General features: G+C 46.8%; 1 protein-coding gene across 1 annotated transcript in view; it reads right to left on the bottom strand.

Moving 5' to 3' along the window:
• The window catches only part of LRP1 (LDL receptor related protein 1), a 1,472,234-nt gene that overhangs the window by 152,068 nt on the left and 1,298,697 nt on the right, over window positions 1–21,469 (bottom strand). The window contains 2 exon segments of the mRNA XM_078688974.1: window positions 3,045–3,221; window positions 6,244–6,360. Of these exon segments, the coding sequence (XP_078545100.1) occupies window positions 3,045–3,221; window positions 6,244–6,360 (294 nt within the window).

Raw genomic sequence — 21,469 nt, 5'->3', positions numbered from 1 at the left:
AGGCAGCCCGCAAAAGCTACTATAACCAGATCAAGAACAAAAAGTCGTCCTTCTGTGCGGCCCTTGACAATGCCAAAAACCGCCCCAAAGAACTTTTCAACATCATCAAGAACCAAATCTCCATTCCTGTAACAGTAGACATGGTGGCGTCCAAATCCCAATGTGACGACTTTGCCAGCTTCTTCAACGAAAAAATGGCCAAAATTGATCGATCACTCGGCACTATGCCCTCCTCCCACCCCTCTGCAACTTCCCATTTAAGACCAACAAACACATCCACTCGCTGGTCCTCCTTCCAACCTATCCAGGTTGAACTGATAAGCAATCTCATAGCCACCGCCAAACCCTCGACTCACTCCCTTGATCAGCTTCCCCCGAGATTGACCAAAGACTTGAAGCTCACTCTAGTCCCTATCTGGGCCAAGATCATCAACAGCTCTCTGAGCGAGGGCTCCATCCCTGACTGCCTTAAAATAGGTCAAGTCACGCCACTACTAAAAAAAACGGGCCTTGACCTCCAGGATATGAACAATTTCAGACCAGTTTCGAACCTTCCACTCTTATCCAAAATCTTGGAAAGATGCGTGCTGTCGCAACTATCCCAGCACTTAGAGAACACAAATCTTCTCGACCCATATCAATCACGGTTCAGAAAAGGCTGCAGTACTGAAACCGCAATCCTTAACGTCCTGGACGATCTACACATGTCGCTCGACTCCAACCAATGCAGCCTTCTCATCCTCTTAGACCTATCGGCTGCATTTGACACAGCTGATCATGCCCTGCTACTCAATGTCCTAAAGGAGAGAGCAGGCCTCGAAAAGACTGTCCTAAAATGGTTCTCCTCCTTTCTCAACAACCGCACACAAAGAATCAAAATTAAAAGCTGCGAATCGGACATTCTTCCCATCAGCAGAGGAGTCCCTCAAGGGTCAGTACTCTCTCCACAACTCTTCAACATCTAGATGGAGCCTCTCACCTCAATTCTAAGGAAAGCTAACATCCCCTTCCACCTATATGCGGACGACACTCAACTCTATCTGGAAACCACATCGATCACAGACATCCACAGACTGAACCACACACTTACCGAAGTTCAACTCTGGCTCTCATCCAACCACCTCAAACTCAATGAAGAAAAAACAGAAGTGCTCCTCATCTCAAACAAAGAGGAAAACCCCCAAATTCTTGAATGGCTCAAAGCCTTAAATGCCCTGAATGTTCCTCTTGTTCCATCGAACTCCAAAAAATCCCTAGGGATCACCCGTGACCTCAAACTGGATATGAAAGAACACGTCTCAAAAACCGCCAAAAGTGCTTTCCTGAACCTGAAATTGCTCTACAAATTGAAACCATTTCTCCCCACGTAAGACCTGAAACAGGCCACGCAGGCTCTGGTACTCTCCAGAATTGACTACGGCATTGCCACTCTGACTGGAACAGCCAAATCGCACCTGCGACCTCTGACCTCTACCCTAAATGCCGCTGCAAGAATGGTCACGGGAACAAAGAAATATGAGCACATAACCCCAGCTCTTAAGGATCTGAAGTGGCTCCCTATTGACCAACGAGCCAGCTTCCGTACAGCCTGCCTCACACACAAAGCCCTGCATACAGGCAAACCTGAATACCTGGCCAACAAGCTCAAAAGGGCCGGTCAGGCTAGAAACCTCAGAAGCTCCAACACGCTCCTACTCATTCCTCTAAAATCCCAGAAACTCTCAACATCTAGCAAATCCTTTGCGGGTAATGCTCCCAAGATTTGGAACTCCATCCCCCCACACATCAGAATGACCGCATCCTTCCCGAAATTCAAGGAGTTACTCAAAGTCCTCTTCCTCGAACGTTCCGGAGCATACTAGAACTCCACCTGGACTTTGAAGTTCCATGATGTCGGTGACCCCAGAGCGGATTGACTTGCCTATGACTTTCTGCCCTGTTGCACGCTTGGCTGCTATTGTACAGACTGTACTCGCTCATGTGCCCCTTGCCTTGTTTTCCGTCCGCAATGTCTGTCTAACGCCTCTGTACTTGCTGTGAAGCGCTCTGATACCCTCGGGTCCAGCTAGCGCTATACAAAACTTTAATAAATAAATAAATTAAAAAAGTAAGTGCATTACTTTCCTGTTTAACCACAATATTACTTTCCCTATAGGATAACTTTCAACTGTACTGAAAAGTTTCTAAATGGTGATATTTCAAAGTGAAAGGTATTTTTTATTTGAAAACGTACTTACCTTATTGCAAAGATCTTGTTCTTCAAATAAAGTTCAAAGTAAGTTTTTCTAAAATTGGTCGATCTCCTTCTTGAGTTGTGTGTCCATTATTGACCACTGTTGTACAATGAATGCCTTACACTCTGCGTTAGGCTTAAGGCTGCTTGCCTATACTACCACTAATGGAGCACTTTGGGTTTTACATTGAGCCCTGTACACTGGACCCTGTGCACTGTGTAACTAACTAGTGATAATACCATATACAGAGCCAGTTTCCTACAATAGGCTATCAGTCTTTTCTTCCCTCTAGCCTTATTGGCGAAAAAGATGCCACCGAGGGAGCTCAGGGAGAGTGAAAGAGCAGAAGGGTATTGAGTTATGGTAGACCTGAATCAAAATGAACCTTTAGCATAGATTCAACAGATTATTAGATGAAGAGTTGGCAAACAATTTTTTGTGAACTCCTTCTCCTCGTCGCACTGCACATCCTATGCAGTGGTAATGGACAATGACAATGGAGAGGTAGTGAAAAGAATAAAGGTACTCCCAATGTGACTGAATGAAATGAAACAGGGTATTCAGTTGCTAACCTATGCTACGTGATATAGGATAATGTTAAGAAGGAGAGTGCTACACAGCAGACCAACCAGTAGCATTGTAACAGCTCTCAAAGGGAGGCTAAACAAGGGCTGCCCTGAGGAGCTCACTGATGGTCCCTTGGCAGGAGCTTCAAAAAACAAATTGATTTAACTCATCAGTACAGCCATGAAAAATGGTACTGCACAGCAAGTCATTCTGCGCTCCCCCACCGAACACTACCATACTCACCTTCAGGTTGCTTGTACTGGTGGTAGAGCACCACATCTGTGGCATGGCTGGTCCCAGATGTCAGGTTGGCTACCGAGCCATTGCCGAACTTGTGGACCCTGAAGACGATGTTGTTGATGTAAGTCACACCATAGATGTAGTCCTCGAAGATGTCAATGCTAAAGGGATGCATCAGGCCTGGGAAACAAGAGAGACTCAGTCATGAACAGCAAAAAGGCTAATCGAACGATGCTCACTTTCCATCTCAAAACTATTATTTTAACCACAAATGTTCTTTTGCATGTATGCTTCCACCCACACAGTCTCATCACAATGTAAGCATAAAGGAAGAAGAGACAGCGAGCGGCCAGAATGGAAAACCTAGTTTAGGTTAAGGAGTATTCTCTCATGTCTGCAACCGCATTTGGAAACTGAGGTCAGACATCTGCGCATGAGATTTGGTACCCATAAATGTTATTGCACCGTTTCCAATCTCTTAAAAAGGTTCTGCTATCCAAACAGCTTGTGTATCCCTTGTTAGAATAAAAAAAATGGCTTGGACTAAGTAAGAACTATTGGCCAGGGAATGAATGGTCATCATGCGCCAGTCAAAGGGAAACAATTTGTTTGCAAAGTTGTCCTGGAAATGCCAAGGATATTAGAATGTGGGACTTTCTTGCACATAGTCTGAAGAATATTATCTACCATAGTGAATGAGGCAGACCAGCAGGAGATCTACTGGGCTCCAGTTTTGGAGTGGGTAGAACTGCACTGAGTTTGATATTAATATATAGTCTATGATGCACACAAGTGAAAAATCGATAGGAAACCCAAGGGAGGAGGTGTGCCTATACATGTAGTCAACACATGTACTGCTCAAATAGAGCTTTCCGTAATTTGAGTGTCAGGATTTACAATCAGCCCTCCCAAAATACTAGTAACCAATAATAAAACAAGTCAAATTCATTGCATCTAAAGAAGATCATTCTCTGTTCAAAAAAGCAAAACTTGCACATTTAGCAATTACAGCCTACTCTTACAATTATGAACAAGAATGTTTTTGTTGTCCCCATACTTCCAGTAGAAAATAAATTAGCCATTCTCTGTTTTTGTTTTTTCCCAATACTGGAGTTCAGGTCCACCTGGAAGGACTTTGGGGAAACCAAATGTGCCGTTTTTGTTTGGCAAATGTGGCAACGTTGGCCCATTTCTCATGCACTTGTTAAGGGATTTATACCATCTGTAGGAGGGTATTGAGGCTGACATTTAATTGATTAGGAGCTGTGCCGAAGCAATTTAGACATGTTTGACCAATGCTCATTCACAGCACTTAGGGTGTTTTTTAAATGTATGGATTCTGTTCCTAGTAATTTGATATGTTTGCCAATCCCATAAAGACACAAATTTCTACACATTAGTAAGGCTCCTTAATATGTACAGCACATCCTTTAAGCTTAACTCATATTCAGAGTAGGCAATCAAAGTTCCTGGAATAGCAAATGGTTTCAAGGCCTGCTTTAAAAACTGTTATCCTTTACAATACAATAGGGAATACTCAGTGCATTATTTATTTTGAATCACTTAGCTCTACCATGAAGTTTAATATTCTTCTAGCTTTTTTCAGTAGAGTTCATTGTCATATTTGTATTCGTTTGATAGACTAAATTGTTATTGTTTGATGTGAAGTGGTTTTAAATCATCAAGCACTAATTATTTTAAAACAATTACAAAACTAGTCAAAGATAGTTTAAATGTCTACAAAGAGAATATGGCCAAGAATGTCACCCTAGAGAGATAAATAAGTATAGCTAGAGTATGAGAAGGGCAGAGGCAAAGAAAGAGCAGAGAAATTTGGCAAAAAGCAAAACAGGAGATAGGAATCAATACTCTGCAATGAAGAATCCAAAAGGTGTACCTAGACTAGGGAGCAGCAAGGAGGCAGCGACAATAGTCAGGAAAGCCTAATAAATAGAAGCTCATGGATAATAACAACAAAAAAAGAAACGCTTGGCGGCCAACAGTGAAGTGAAAAATGCAAGAACAGTCAAGTGTGTGAAATGGTGAAGTTAGGAAAGATACAGGAAATCCTACTGGGAGAAGGCTTAAAGTGATGACCAAAAGAAGAGTAAAACTGAGTAAGGCTAAAGGGAGAAATCGTAAAGGAAAACAGGAAGAGTAGGGTCAGAAGAAATTGATTGGAAAGTGAGAAATAATGATATTTGTGAGGATGGACAGAAAGATTGAAAGAGTATTTTGGAAAGTAATCAGTAACATAGGAAATACGGATGCAAAACAAGAGGAAACCCAGGAAGGAAGGAATGGAAAATGTGGGCCTAATGTGAGAGGAAAAGGCTAAGTGGAGAACAGAGCCTGAAAAATATGAGCAGAGCAGGAAAAACACTGCGGAAAACTGAGAAACGTAGGAAAAAGAAGGGATAAACAAGAGAGAAACGATATAATAGGTATAGGAAATGTATTAAGGTGGAGCCTTTGCTTAAGAGACATACCGCTATATGTATCAACAAACCATTTTGCATTTCCTAAATAGCGAATTTTAAGGAATCGCTATTTAGGAAATGCAAAACGGTATGTATGTACAAAATCGCTTTCCAATAGCGATTCCTTAGCATTCCTTAATTTGAGATTAGCAAATTGTCAATCGCAAATTACCCCTTCATTTCCATGGGCCAGGAGGCCCATAGGAATGAAAGTGCAATTTGCAATTAGCACTTTGCTGATCGCAAATTAGGGATGTTTTCAAGGGTGCAGGGGTGTCTCAAGAACACCCTGCTGCACCCCTGAAAAAGACATTTGGGGGCATATGGCGCACATACATGCCCTAAGGGCATGTATGGGCGTCATATGGCACCTTTGGTTTTTATCAAAAAAGATTTTTGATAAGAATTCGCAAATTACCACCAACTAGAAGTTGGTGGTAATTTGCTACTCCTTAATGGCATTTTTTGCATTTTATTTGTTTGATACATTGCATTTAAGGAATCGCAAAATTTGCAATTCCTTAAGTGCAATCGCAAAATAAGGATTAGCAATTTTTGCTAATCCTTATTTTGCATCAAACTTGTTTGATACATTCCATTTGTCTATTTAGCATTCGCAAAGGCCGAAATTCGCAGAATTTCGGCCTTTGCGAATGCTAAATAGCTTGATACATATAGCGGATAGTCAGCAAGGTTCCACTGACAGGTACTGCAGTACTGACCTTTTTTGTGGTCTATGGCCACCACGGGGTCAGTTCCGTTGAGTCGGACGCTGCCAATGACGGAGAGCTTGGCATCAGCCCAGTACAGACGCTCATTGTAATAGTCCACTGCCAGGCCTGAAAGTGCATAAGAAGAGAAGGAAGCCAGAGTTTCTTATTTCAATAATGGTTATGGTTCCAAAAAACATTATTTGCATTTTTACTTTTCCGTGAGTTTAGCTTTCAAGATGATTATGACAATCAAAGGACATTTGAAGTTCATAAACCATGACCACTCAAGCACACCTATTTTTTCTTTGGCTTTTGTATTGCACCTAAACCCAATGAATTAGTTTATTTCAATTTTACGGTGTTTCTATTTTGTCTCCTACACAACGTCACCGGTAACCATAGAGATCTGTCAGCCTACTTATGCATTACCGGCTTCTAATTCGATGCTAATTTAAACAACTGCTTAGGCACATGCATATTATCTAGCACTGTGTGCATTTCTAAAGTTTAATATGACAGTTTGAGCATTCCAGACCCCTGCTCTTCCACAACTGGGTTAATTAACAGATGCAGAAAGACCAGTACTAATGCTAACTTTCAGATGGCATTTATTCGCATAGATTTCGTTGTATTTTTGAAGTCATGCTATTTTAACATTACAGTGAGAGGAAACAGTAAAGCTATGGAACTACAAAACATGCAGGGAAAAGCAACAAACATTCAGTAGTACCTTCTGGCCCATCTATAAATAATGTGTGGTAAACGAGCAGACTACTTAACAGTATACGAAAATGTGGCAAACCTTTCAAATAATGATTTCCATGATACAGGCGCAGTATTGAAGTGCAGGCCCCTCTCAACCTCTGTATGGCCTACCACTAGAGACTTTAAGAAACAGTGACAAATGGCACTATATTTCAACAAGGGCAAAGCCATGGCTGTCAGGGGGGTGGATCCTGCATGTGATAGGGATTTTGGACTAAGAATACAGAAGTTATGATAACACAGTATGTTCCTCTTGTGGCAAGATCTCTCCATTCCCAAAACGCGGAAAGATTCCACAACACAAAATCAAGAAGTTTGAGGCAGCGAAGGTCCTCTTGGATCAAGAGCATTTGCTCTAGAACTGTGAGGTCAAGCCGCCCATTTTCTTTGAACATGTTGTAGGGAAGAGTAGTGCTTGCACCAAGCCCACGCAGCTGTGCAGGTGTCTCCTCCTCAGATTACAGGAACAGTTTATGCCCCAAGAAATTGAATTAAGCAGCCTTAACTTTGCACAAGTAGGCATGCATGTTTTGTAGAATGCTGCCAACTTGGGGAGGTCAACATTAGGAAGTATACTGATAATCCAACACACAAGGTTCTAATTTACTTCAGAACACTAACAAGTGCCGAGTTCTGAGTAATGCAAACAAGTATAAATGCTCTGTTTATAATTAAACTCACTCACTCTTTGGACAGACATGACCGAAAGTAAAAAGGCTCACGGATAAACTAACTTTAAAGCTCCCTTGAGCAGCGGGCTGACGAGCCTGGGATCCCGCACCTACGCGCCTGAGTGGTACTAATACCCCGAAACACGTGTCCAGGGATGGCGAAGACAGCGAAGATAGCAGAAGATCGAAAGATGATGCATCGCGAACACTTTACTACATTGGCCAAAGTCCTGAGGGGCGACACCACGGGTGTGTGAGTAGTGTGCGACCCCACCCCCATTTGTAACTTTAAAGCTCCCTTGAGCAGCGGGCTGACGAGCCTGGGATCCCGCACCTACGCGCCTGAGTGGTACTAAACCTGGCAGATATTGGCAGCCATCGGCAACCCCAGTACACGGCCTATCCCTGCTGATGAGGGGTAATACCCCGAAACACGTGTCCAGGGATGGCGAAGACAGCGAAGATAGCAGAAGATCGAAAGATGATGCATTGCGAACACTTTACTACATTGACCAGAGTCCTTAGGGGCGACACCGCCGGTGTGTGAGTAGTGTGCGACCCCACCCCCATTTGTAACTTTAAAGCTCCCTTGAGCAGCGGGCTGACGAGCCTGGGATCCCGCACCTACGCGCCTGAGTGGTACTAAACCTGGCAGATATTGGCAGCCATCGGCAACCCCAGTACACGGCCTATCCCTGCTGATGAGGGGTAATACCCCGAAACAGGTGTCCAGGGATGGCGAAGACAGCAAAGATAGCAGAAGATCGAAAGATGATGCATCACGAACACTTTACTACATTGACCAGAGTCCTTAGGGGCGACACCACCGGTGTGTGAGTAGTGTGCGACCCCACCCCCATTTGTGGCTCACGGATAAACGGTTTCATTTAATAGTTTTCCTGGGATACAAAATAGAAAATAGAGCTTCTTCTCATTATTACAAGAATTAAAAGATGGAGCCATACATACAAGTTGCTTACCTCTAGTAAGGCTTTTTTCTGGTGAATACTCTATCAAATGCAAATCCCTCACCCTAGACTATCCCCATACAGCAGACTAGATTCGAAGACGAGATCCAGCACGTCAACAGGTGGTGTAACGTCTCTCCGCGCGTACTCCATACCATGCCACATGATACGGAGTAGAGCCACAAAAAAGCACAGCCTCTGGGTGTTGATGTCTGTTCCTTTCTTTCTGTGCCTTCTGGTGTAGATTCAGAGCTTCATTCGCACCGTGCCAATCTTTTGACAACTCATAAAAAGGCCTCTTGATCAGTGTGGACTATGTAGAAATACAATAGGTTTCCAATCGTGCAAGGAATGCAGGAAAACGAGGTTGGTCATGAACCCGCACGAGGCAGAATGTGCCTTTGGTGCCTGGGCTCTGGACACAACTCAAGTCATGTGATGTGATAAATGTACCCTAATGCACCCAAAGGCAAATCAAGACTGGGCGGTGAAGCAGTGTGTCACGGAACATCACTGAACAAAAGAAGTTGCAGTCGTCTAGCAGGTCAGAACCAAATCATGGGCCCTGTCCCAGTCACAGGGCAGTTCTTGTGAATGTACCACATCGTGCTCAATACCTTCAAGTATGTTAAATTCCAAGTTCAACTCATGCATGAGAAAGCGGGGTAAATGTCGACCCAAACCGGCTAGTCTGATACCATAGAGAAGGTGCAAGGGCATCAAGATTTAAGTTACATTCCCTCTTGGTCATCAGCTACAGAATCAATCCGCCAATTAGTTCCAACACACCAGAGTTCCCCAGTTGGTAACTGACCCTGCAGCAGGTCAAGGTCATATAAGATGTCATGCTGCAAACTTTCAGTGTGCTTTTAGCTCTTCCTGGCATGCCTTCATGCCCCAAGGAACAGCGGAGACCTCCAGCCAGGTTACAGCCGGTGGGTCCTTCCCTGGTGCCGTTTGTCCCACTGTGACTTGTTACTGAGCCCATGACGACACCGGTACACACTTCCACTCAGGCCTGAAGATCCCCACTGATCCCCACCGTTCAGACATCAGTTGATGATCCAGTGCAGACACCCTCGTAGGATTGTGAACAGCTATTGGCTCGAACTTGACCAATGTGCTATCAAATTTCAAAAGCGTAATCTGTTTTCATGCAGCCAGACTCTAACCCAGTGCTTCTACCACATCAGAGGTATCAGCAGAGCCTCCATTTTCATTTTAGAGCGGACTCAGTTCCTGTACCAGAGTAGAGTACACCTCAAGATACTGATGATGATGGTGAGGAGGTTGGCTTGCTCCCCCCTCATTATTCTAATGATGCCTTATACCTTGATTTACAAAACACCTGTGGGCTAGATACCTCCCTTAAGACTGAGCTCGATTTGCCACACTGGCCAACCATGGAACAAAGTGGCTCAATTGCAGGGTAGTCTAAATACTAGAATTATAGCTGCACTCCATTGAGACTAAAACAAATGTTTTGACAAACTCTGCAGCCTGTACCAGCAACAACTGGACCCTTGCACCCATTTAATATGCCCTTGTACGTACTCTGATGACTACCTAGTTGAAACCATATTCTTGCCTGCCTCTTAACCAGCAGGTGGCCAGATGGCACAGGTCAACGCCGGGTGACCTGGGATTTCATACCAAGTACCCTACATCAGAGAGTCTCATTGTAAAAGCCTTGATGTACGAGTTACTTACCTTCGGCAACAATGTATCTGGTAGAGACGATTCTAGCCGCAGATTCCTCCATCAGTCCAAAGAAAAACAGAAGGCCTAATCTCAGGGCCAAGTCTGTGTAATATTCCAGCAAAAAACACACACACAGGCAACAAGGGCCATCCAGCAGCCAACAATGCCAAAGTCCCAGCAAGGAGGACTCAATGGCCAGCAAATACCATCTACAGCCAGGTCATCCAAAAAGCCCAAACCCAACTCAACTCAGCAGTCATCATCATCATCATCATCATCATTATCATCATCATACCACTTTATTCGGTTAAATTAAAACCATAAAAGTACAGCACAAGCATACAAACATATAAATGCAGAAATACAAAATACAGTACCTAAAATACAATGTGATGTAATGTAATCCGGCCACAACAGTCTATGTGCAAAAGGTGCAATACAGTACTGATCAAACGCAGTGATTTTTTAAGGGAAAAGTGACAGTGCATCCAGAGAAATCAATATACGCAACATTAAAATTTTGACCGTAATTAAAAATAGTTTAAAAAGGATAAAAAGCAAGTAATCTAAAACCCCGTTAGTTGTGATCTTTTCTCACGGCTATTCCTCAGTCTAACAGCTGCCACAAGAAAACTGGCTATATAGAAAATCTCATTTGGATCATTTAATAGCTGTAAGTACAATAAGGCTGGCTTTACTTGAATAAAACCCTTTCTTTTTATTATTGGGAATAGGAACCTCTTTCTGATCTCACTATAAAAGTTACAAAACATTATGAGGTGCATTGTATCCTGAACTGAGAAGTTATCGCAACCACAGGGCCCTAGTTCTTTCAGACTGCACCACCCCTTAGAGTTTCCTAAAGAAAGGTAAATTAAGTTAAAACGAAAACCTGTTGAAAGCATACGGTGAAAAGACCTAGTAACGATTTTTAAGTAGGGTTCCAGCGTGGGTGAAATCTTTAAAAGATAATGTGCTTTTACCGTTACTTTTACCAACTCTACTTCTTCTCGTTGTACGGCCCATAAATTTAAAAGCTGTTTTTTCACCCAGCTAAAATCTGTTCTTGTAATTTTCTCAGGGTTTTTTAAAAGGTCCTGTCGGCCTACTGTTGCCAAAGTTTCCTTTACGTAAACAAGCCACCTAATCTTATGTACATAATCCAGAATGAGCCAATCCCTAATTAGTCTATGATTAAGATCTAATTCAGGATTAAGCCATAATTTAAGCCAAAAAATGACTGGAGCCTGCCTAAGTTTATCTGTTATATAGCCCATCCCCAATTCCTGATGAACAGCATAGGTAGGGGTTGACTGGGGGACCGATAATACTCCCCTTAGAAATTTATTCTCCTCAATCTGTAAACCCTCCATGGGTCTATACCCCCAAATTGAGGAACCATATTGCGATACATTTTGATTTATAAATGTTCAACATTGCTTCTACAGGTTTGGCCCCCAGCCGTTTCGAGAACCCATTTACAGCTGCAATTGCCCTAGCCATACCATTAACCTTAATTTTATGTTGAGCAACCCATGTACCGTTCTCATCAAAAAGAACCCCCAGGTACATAAAAGAGGTTACCCTGGTAACTTCGGAGCCTTCACAACAAAAATGCCTGTAATTTCTTTTACTCTGGCGGCCTATACTCATCACATGTGATTTAGCTATGGTTACCCTTTAATCCAATGAGTTCATGAAATTTCCAAATCCCTCTAGCAGCTTCTGTAGGCCGACTGATGTGCGAGATATCAAAACCGCATCATCGGCATACAGAAGCACAGGGCAACACTCCTGACCAATTTTAGGGACATCTAAACTAGCTACATCTAAAAACTTGCCTAAATTATTAATATAAAGGGTAAAAAGTAATGGTGCTAAAATGCAACTTTGTCGGACTCCACGACCAGAGCTAAAGTGCTTAGTGCAGTTTCCCTCTTGATCAATCCGTACCCGTGCAGAAAAGTTCAGATGCAGGTCAGCTTCAAAATAAACCATACTCTTTTCCATCCCCATCTCTAGTAGAACCTACCAAAGCTTTGACCTGTTTACCAGGTCAAAAGCTGACGATAAATCCATAAACGCCAGCTGGAGTATTCCCCCTTTGGCTAAGGTATATTTACCAATTAACAGGGATAAGTTAAGACACTGGTCTTGGGTCCCCCTACCGGTTCTAAAACCATATTGAAAATTCAATACTACCTTGTTCCCGTCTAACCATCCCATCAATTTTCCTAAGACTCAGCAGTCACTGAGGATGGGAAGGAGGGGGAGAAGAATAAGGAGGAGGAGGAGGAGGGCGGAGCCCCGCCAGGAACCTCTGGATGGCAGAATCAGCCGGGGCATGGAACAACAAGCTCCCATCAAACGGAAGATCAATGAGCCGCTCCCGAATATTCTCAGGGAACACGCCGTCCTGAATCCAAGCATGGCGACGGAGGGTGACTGAGGAAGCCATGACCCGGCCCAACAGCTCAGAGATGTCCAGAGCGGAGCGGAGAATAAATGCCACCAGCTCCCGGACATCCAAAGCATGATGCCATAAGTCCACCTGAACAGTCTCCTGGGAAGCTGCGGATCCCTGAGACTCAGCTGAGTCCCACAAACAAGAGAAGGCCCTCGCCAATACATACAAGGTGTTAAGGGCGAACAGGGCAGCACTGATTGAGGCGAATATGTCGCGCCCCAAAGAGTCCAGCCAGCGGGCCTCCCGGGACGGCGGAGTCAACAGAGGCGGCAGGGAGAGGAAAGCGGTCCTCAAAAGTGTACTGGCTGCAGAGGGGTGCAGGGAGAGGCACACCGGGTCACATGGCGCCGGAAGGTGTCGGTGCAGAAGGTGTTGAGGCACTGTATCCCCTGAGGCCGGACGCCTCCAAGCTCCCATCAGGGAAGAAAGGAGCGAATCCTCAAAGGGGAGTAAGATTTCCCTCCCACCAGAGCCCTAGTGGAGAACCTCCAAGAGATGGTGTAGGAAGGTGGCTACCTGACTATGGTTACCCCAGATTTTTTGCCTGTGTTTAGCTGGTTTTTTGACTTAGTTGACCTGGTTCCCTGCTAATCAGGGCCCCAGGCCATCTGCTCTCTCTGTAAAATGGATTCCATGTACCCTAGGTACATACCAATTGGAAATGGACTCCTTGTCAGCCCCTGTAGAATGCACTATAGGTGCACAGGGCACAGGAGCCACTAAGGCCTACCAGGGGCTGCAGCATATCTTTTGCCACCCCCTGGCTGGTTCTTAAATTGACACAACTGGCTGATCACTCAGCTGGGGTAAGGTGGTGTACACACCCCTTGCTTAGATATAGTATACCTATGTCTAAACCTATATCTGGACACATGTAAACCTGTGAGCCACTCCTATAGACAGGCCTCACCAATCCTGGAGGCTGGGTGCTTGGTTTTTATGTGAGATGGAGCTCTAGCATGAGCTGAGCCTGTCTGCAGCCGTCGGGAACAAATCCCTAAGCTGTTTCAGGATAATGCCATACCATATACTATTAAGTGCCTTATAATCCTCGCGGTTATTTAGCAACTCTGGTTTGGCTTTATCAAAACATGTCGTGTAAGGTGTCATACGCTTTGGAATACCATCCCCTCGCCAGTTCTGGCGACGGGGATGGCATTCCACCCCTCTAGAGGGGTAAGACATGTTACTTCACTTTAATGCGGTTGATTTCTCCAAAGGCCTTAAGATCCACAAAATGGATGCCTCTGCCACAGACAAATGTCTGGACCCCTGGAGCTGGCCGAAACCCAGTCAAGGGGGTCCTGGACAAAGGGTTTCCTGTCACAGGAGGGTGTCACCGCCCTCCAGACAGGAGATAGTGTAGTGTAGCAGGGAGGTTTGAAAGAAACCAGACACTGCCTGGGGCGCACAAGGCTGCCCCTTGCATAATCCGGCCAAACCGGTTCTGGGGCACTCCAGCCCTCGTGCCAGGGCGGCCTGGATCAAAGGAAGGGGGTGTATCCACCCACTTCCTGGGTCCCACCCATAGGAGGGGACCTAGCAGGTAATCACGCCCACCAGATTCGAATAAGAGTGGGAGCAGTGCCAATGCACATCAGATTTCCTGGAAGAAACATTTGAAACGATATTCTGGACCCTTCGCCCTCCATCTCAACGTGGAAGCCCGAAGAATCTCCCTTGTGGTCAAGGAGTGACCACCCTGCAGCAGCAGGCACCATCCAGCCCTCGACGTCTACTTGGTTGCAGTTCCCGCCGGAACTCGAGCGACTGAGATCGACGAGATCAAGCCTGCCCAGCTTCTAACAGCCCGATCCACAGTCCCTGCAAAGCTGAGACCCGTGGAGGCGACCGGAAGCGTGGGGCACGCCATCTTGAAGTGACCACGAGACGCTGACCGTGCAGCCCACGAGTGACCCTCGAAGCTGTACACCGGGGTTTGAGAAGCCCCCACCCTGAGCTACTCCTGAGCCGAAGTTCAGCCCTCCACACTCGACGAGTGCTGCGTGGGGCCCTTTGGCACGATTTGGCTCAACGCGTTGGCCCGGTCACTTGCCAGCTGGCTTGTGGTCCCTGTGCCGACGAACTACCAAAGAAGACTCGTGATTCTGGTTGCTCCAGATCCACACCAGCTCCCCTGAAAGGGAGCCCCGACTCTGACCTTCCTGGTCCGAGTGAGACGCCATCTTCCAATCCCGCGTGGATTGCTCTTACCAAGGCTTGTTTGCTCCAAACCGGAAGCCGACTGCACCGACGGTGAGAGCCTGCGTGGGACAGATCGTGACCTGCTCCTGGACGTCGCAGATGCCCCAGAGCCCACGTGACAGCGAAGAGAAGCGCCTCGACGACCACCTGATTGCGCCCGACATTGCCTGGTTCCGTCCTGGTTCCACCCTGGTCACTGCTGAGTGACCCAGACTCTGTCCCCTCTGCTTTCAGGTACTCTACAACTTGAGTCCACCCTTGGACTCCACCGGACACTTCGTCTTCACCCTGCCTGCAGCCCTTTCAGCTTCAAGCACCAAGAGCCTGCGTGTCAAAACCCGACGCCACTTCGACCCTGTGCACCCACTTCCTGTGGGTGAGGTAACTTTGCTCCGCCGGTGTTCCCACACTGGTGCACACCTCTAGGGTCTGTGTGTTAAGTTTTGTTCCTCTAGGTTCAGCGGAAGTGTCCTTAAACTTTAACTATTTGACTTTTACGCACCATTGGTTAACATTGGTGCATGCGTGCGCTTTCCGCACATCTCCCGAATCCCGAGGGCCATTCCCGACTTCAGCATTGCTTGTCCTGACTGCTCCCAGCGATTCCCTAGGCCCTAGGCCTAACCACTGTTCGAGTGGCCTCTCTTATACCACTTGTTTAGTATATGGTTTGAGTGGCCCCCTGCCCTCATCCATAATTGTGCAACTTTGTATGTTTAAACAGTGCTTTTGATTTAACGCTTGTGCCCCTTTATTCATAAAGAATACTGGGGATTGTTTTTAGTAATAAACACATATATTTTTATAATATATACTTGTGTGGTGTCCTTTCATTTGGTATTACAGGATTGTATGTGGTAAAACAGCTCGCTTAACACGACCTCTTAAGTTAAGCCTTTAGGCTGCTTAGTCCATGCTACCACTAGGATAGCTTGTCTAATAAGGTTGACTTACAACCAGACACCATAAGGGATTGTTTGGTCAGGTAGTAGGTGGTTCCAGAATTGGAAACATCCCCTACCAGGCCAACTTCTCACATTGGTGAGCAGCGGTGCGGATTTGAGCTTGCTGTTGTTTTACCATTGCAATCTTTATATCAAATTGAAAGATCACATCAAGTACCTCTAGGTACATATAAAATCAAAAGCTTAGCATATTAAGTTCTACTGAACTTAGTAGTTGTAGGTTGAAGGGAGTAGCACACCCCTGACTACAACTCACTAGCAAGGTCCAGTAGGAAAACACTTAGTGTAGGTAAGTGCACCACTTACACCTCACTAGTAACCATGTCCGACACAGGAAAGGCCTCAGGGTCTAGTCCTGTGACAGTTGACCCTACCCAGGCAACTTCTGGATATGACAAACTAACCCGCAGAGACTTGATTGTCTTGTGCAAAGCAAGAGGGTTAAAAAGGGGCAGAAGCCCCACCTGCCTAATCCTGATAGGACTCCTAGAACAGGATGACTTAGAGAGGGCAAAAGCAGCTTCCCTAGATACAGGAACTGGAGGGAACCCCCCTGCAGTTGATCCCCCTGAAGAGGAGGATGATGATGACTTGGATGAGGACTCAGAGGTTGAGGACTTAGAAGTACAGGATCAGGGTAGCCAGGTTCCAGTTGGTAGGCTTAGCCAGGCCAACTTGGACCTACTGGGGAATGGAGAGGGCCAGCACCTCCCCAGAACCCAACATATGATTCCCCCAGGCAACAGAAGAGTGAGATCTCCCTCAGGAGACTCTCATCTTTCTAGTGCCTCCAGGGAATCACAGAGAGGCATGAGTGCTTCTCAAAAGCTAGAGCATAGGGCCAGAATGAGGGCTGTCAAACTCCAAATAGAGAGGGAGGAGGTAGCCTTGGCTCAAGCTAAACTTGCCTTGGCAAGAGAGCAAAAATTGTGTGGCTTAGATGCCACTGGTGGCAGCAATATTCCTAAAGAGAAACCCAGGTCCTATGATAGTAGAAACCTGACAAAGATTGTGCCCCCCTACAAGGAAGGGGATGACATCCACAAATGGATGACTGCTCTTGAGAGAGCCTGCATGGTACAGCAGGTTCCTGAGGAACAGTGGGCAGCAATCTTATGGTACTCCTTTTCAGAGAAAGGGAGGGACAAGCTCCTCACTGTCAGACATGAGGATGCAAACAATTACAAAGTCCTGAAGAGTGTTCTGATAGATGGGTTTGGCTTAACCACTGAACAGTACAGGTTGAAGTTCAGAGACACCCAGAAGACACAGACTCAGGACTGGACTGATTTTGTTGATTGTGCAACTAAGGCTCTGGAGGGTTGGCTACATGGCAGCAAAGTACATGACTTTACAGGATTGTATAATTTGATTATGAGGGAGCAGATCCTAAGTAATTGTCAGAACCAGCTCTTACACCAGCACCTGGTAGACTCTGATCTGACCTCTCCCCAAGAATTGGGAAAGAAGGCAGACAAATGGGTCAGAACCAGGATTAGGCCTAAGAATCAGGACAGTAACCAGAAGAAGGAGTCTACCAAGCCTCAAGATAAGGGTGGGGATAAAAGTAAAGAAAAGACTTCCCCAGGGCCCCAAAACTCCAAGGATGGGGGTGGGTCCCAAGACACTTCTTCAACTGAGAAAAAACCCTATTGTTATCCCTGTAAACAGGTGGGGCATTACAAAACAGACAGCTGTTGTCCCAAGAATAACAATAAAGAAAATATACCTCCAAAGCCAGCTTCAACACCTCCTGTTACTGTCAGCAGTAATCCCCCAGGAAGTGGAAGCACACCCAGGAATCTGGGTGGGTTTACTTTTGGAAATCAGGTGGACCCTGGCCTATCCAGGTCCCCCTCACCCAATGATCTTGTTTATGAGGCTGGCATGGGGTTTGCCAACTTCTCTGCTTGCCCAAATACTTTGAGCAAGTATAGACAAGAACCCATCATCAATGGTTTAAGAGTTGAAGCTTTTAGAGACACAGGGGCTAGCATCACCATGGTGGCTGATGGCATAGTCCCCTCTAAGCAACTTTTACCTGGTGCCACATACCAGGTAATAAACATTGATGGCATCCAAACAAATCATCCCATGGCAGTAGTAAGTCTCAGCTGGGGAGGTGTCACTGGCCCAAAGAGAGTGGCAGTGTCCCCAAACTTGCCTGTAGACTGTCTACTGGGTAATGATTTAGAAATCTCAGCCTGGGCTGGGGTTGAACAGGAAATCCATTCTAGGATGGTAAATTCCAATGGAAAGGTTAGTGGGGCTGTAATGGCTACAGCCCCAATTCAAGATGTCCTTCCTGAAAAGGTTGGTAGGGCGGAGATACTCCCTGCCCCATCTTTAGCAAAAGCTCTTCCTGAACAGAATAGCAAAGCTGTTATGATAACAGCAGAAACCCAAACTGAGTCTCCTCCTGAAAAGGTTGGTGGGGCTGTGATGGCCACAGCCCAAACTCAAACTGACACGTGTGTTGTAAAACCTGAAATGATGGATAACTCCACACAAACTGAGAGCATGGAGGAGGAAGAGAAATCTCCCCCTCACCAGACTTTAGGACAGGATCAGCCTCCTCAGGGAACTGATCTTACCCCTGATGAAGGAACTGCCCCAGAGGTGGTTGGGCCTAGCCTGACAGAACCTCTGATGTCAGTGGACCCTTCTCAGGTGGGACCCAGTCTGGAGCAGGTAACCTGCCCCTCTCTCCCTTGCCTTAGCCAGCCCAGGGCTGCAGAGGACAAGAAGGACAGTGAGACCCAGAGGGCCCCCTGTCAAATAAAGCACCCCCAACAAAAGATTAGGTGCACCAAAACTAGTAGCCCTAGTAAGGTGAAAACTTTAAAAACTCCTGAGGGAGCCCCCTTAAAAACAGTTAGGGACCTCCCCCAGATGGATTCTGTTGGGCACAGCCAAACCTGGGACCCAAAGGGCCCAAACCTGAACTGTCCCTCCAGCAAGCCAAACAGAGGGACCCAGCCTCCAGCTTTAGGTAGCCAGAGGTTGACCCTGAGAGCACAGTGCAACTCAGTTAAAGAAAGAAAGGCACACATGGCGGAAGATAATTGGAGGAAGCTAAGCCCTAAATTAGTAGAGCCTCACTTCAATACTCCATATCCAAACCAGCCTTTAACTTTGCATAAACACACCCAAGGTAGTGATTCCCTATGGTGGAGGCCCTCTAATACCCAAAGGGTGAGGGACTGCTTAGTGGACCATGAGACAGGGGGTACCCATGCTAGTGCAGGTACTTCCTTATATGGCCACTCAGGCAATATAGGCTTACCTGGCCAAGGATAGCCTTATCTCCTTTCGTTTGGGGGGGGGTTATGTAGGAAGGTGGCTACCTGACTATGGTTACCCCAGATTTTTTGCCTGTGTTTAGCTGGTTTTTTGACTTAGTTGACCTGGTTCCCTGCTAATCAGGGCCCCAGGCCATCTGCTCTCTCTGTAAAATGGATTCCATGTACCCTAGGTACATACCAATTGGAAATGGACTCCTTGTCAGCCCCTGTAGAATGCACTATAGGTGCACAGGGCACAGGAGCCACTAAGGCCTACCAGGGGCTGCAGCATATCTTTTGCCACCCCTGGCTGGTTCTTAAATTGACACAACTGGCTGATCACTCAGCTGGGGTAAGGTGGTGTACACACCCCTTGCTTAGATATAGTATACCTATGTCTAAACCTATATCTGGACACATGTAAACCTGTGAGCCACTCCTATAGACAGGCCTCACCAATCCTGGAGGCTGGGTGCTTGGTTTTTATGTGAGATGGAGCTCTAGCATGAGCTGAGCCTGTCTGCAGCCGTCGGGAACAAATCCCTAAGCTGTTTCAGGATAATGCCATACCATATACTATTAAGTGCCTTATAATCCTCGCGGTTATTTAGCAACTCTGGTTTGGCTTTATCAAAACATGTCGTGTAAGGTGTCATACGCTTTGGAATACCATCCCCTCGCCAGTTCTGGCGACGGGGATGGCATTCCACCCCTCTAGAGGGGTAAGACATGTTACTTCACTTTAATGCGGTTGATTTCTCCAAAGGCCTTAAGATCCACAAAATGGATGCCTCTGCCACAGACAAATGTCTGGACCCCTGGAGCTGGCCGAAACCCAGTCAAGGGGGTCCTGGACAAAGGGTTTCCTGTCACAGGAGGGTGTCACCGCCCTCCAGACAGGAGATAGTGTAGTGTAGCAGGGAGGTTTGAAAGAAACCAGACACTGCCTGGGGCGCACAAGGCTGCCCCTTGCATAATCCGGCCAAACCGGTTCTGGGGCACTCCAGCCCTCGTGCCAGGGCGGCCTGGATCAAAGGAAGGGGGTGTATCCACCCACTTCCTGGGTCCCACCCATAGGAGGGGACCTAGCAGGTAATCACGCCCACCAGATTCGAATAAGAGTGGGAGCAGTGCCAATGCACATCAGATTTCCTGGAAGAAACATTTGAAACGATATTCTGGACCCTTCGCCCTCCATCTCAACGTGGAAGCCCGAAGAATCTCCCTTGTGGTCAAGGAGTGACCACCCTGCAGCAGCAGGCACCATCCAGCCCTCGACGTCTACTTGGTTGCAGTTCCCGCCGGAACTCGAGCGACTGAGATCGACGAGATCAAGCCTGCCCAGCTTCTAACAGCCCGATCCACAGTCCCTGCAAAGCTGAGACCCGTGGAGGCGACCGGAAGCGTGGGGCACGCCATCTTGAAGTGACCACGAGACGCTGACCGTGCAGCCCACGAGTGACCCTCGAAGCTGTACACCGGGGTTTGAGAAGCCCCCACCCTGAGCTACTCCTGAGCCGAAGTTCAGCCCTCCACACTCGACGAGTGCTGCGTGGGGCCCTTTGGCACGATTTGGCTCAACGCGTTGGCCCGGTCACTTGCCAGCTGGCTTGTGGTCCCTGTGCCGACGAACTACCAAAGAAGACTCGTGATTCTGGTTGCTCCAGATCCACACCAGCTCCCCTGAAAGGGAGCCCCGACTCTGACCTTCCTGGTCCGAGTGAGACGCCATCTTCCAATCCCGCGTGGATTGCTCTTACCAAGGCTTGTTTGCTCCAAACCGGAAGCCGACTGCACCGACGGTGAGAGCCTGCGTGGGACAGATCGTGACCTGCTCCTGGACGTCGCAGATGCCCCAGAGCCCACGTGACAGCGAAGAGAAGCGCCTCGACGACCACCTGATTGCGCCCGACATTGCCTGGTTCCGTCCTGGTTCCACCCTGGTCACTGCTGAGTGACCCAGACTCTGTCCCCTCTGCTTTCAGGTACTCTACAACTTGAGTCCACCCTTGGACTCCACCGGACACTTCGTCTTCACCCTGCCTGCAGCCCTTTCAGCTTCAAGCACCAAGAGCCTGCGTGTCAAAACCCGACGCCACTTCGACCCTGTGCACCCACTTCCTGTGGGTGAGGTAACTTTGCTCCGCCGGTGTTCCCACACTGGTGCACACCTCTAGGGTCTGTGTGTTAAGTTTTGTTCCTCTAGGTT

This window comes from Lissotriton helveticus, chromosome 1_1 (assembly GCF_964261635.1).
Source record: "Lissotriton helveticus chromosome 1_1, aLisHel1.1, whole genome shotgun sequence".
Taxonomy (NCBI): domain Eukaryota; kingdom Metazoa; phylum Chordata; class Amphibia; order Caudata; family Salamandridae; genus Lissotriton; species Lissotriton helveticus.
The sequence above is the reverse complement of the archived record's forward strand: the minus strand, read 5'-3'. Positions and strand labels throughout refer to the sequence as shown.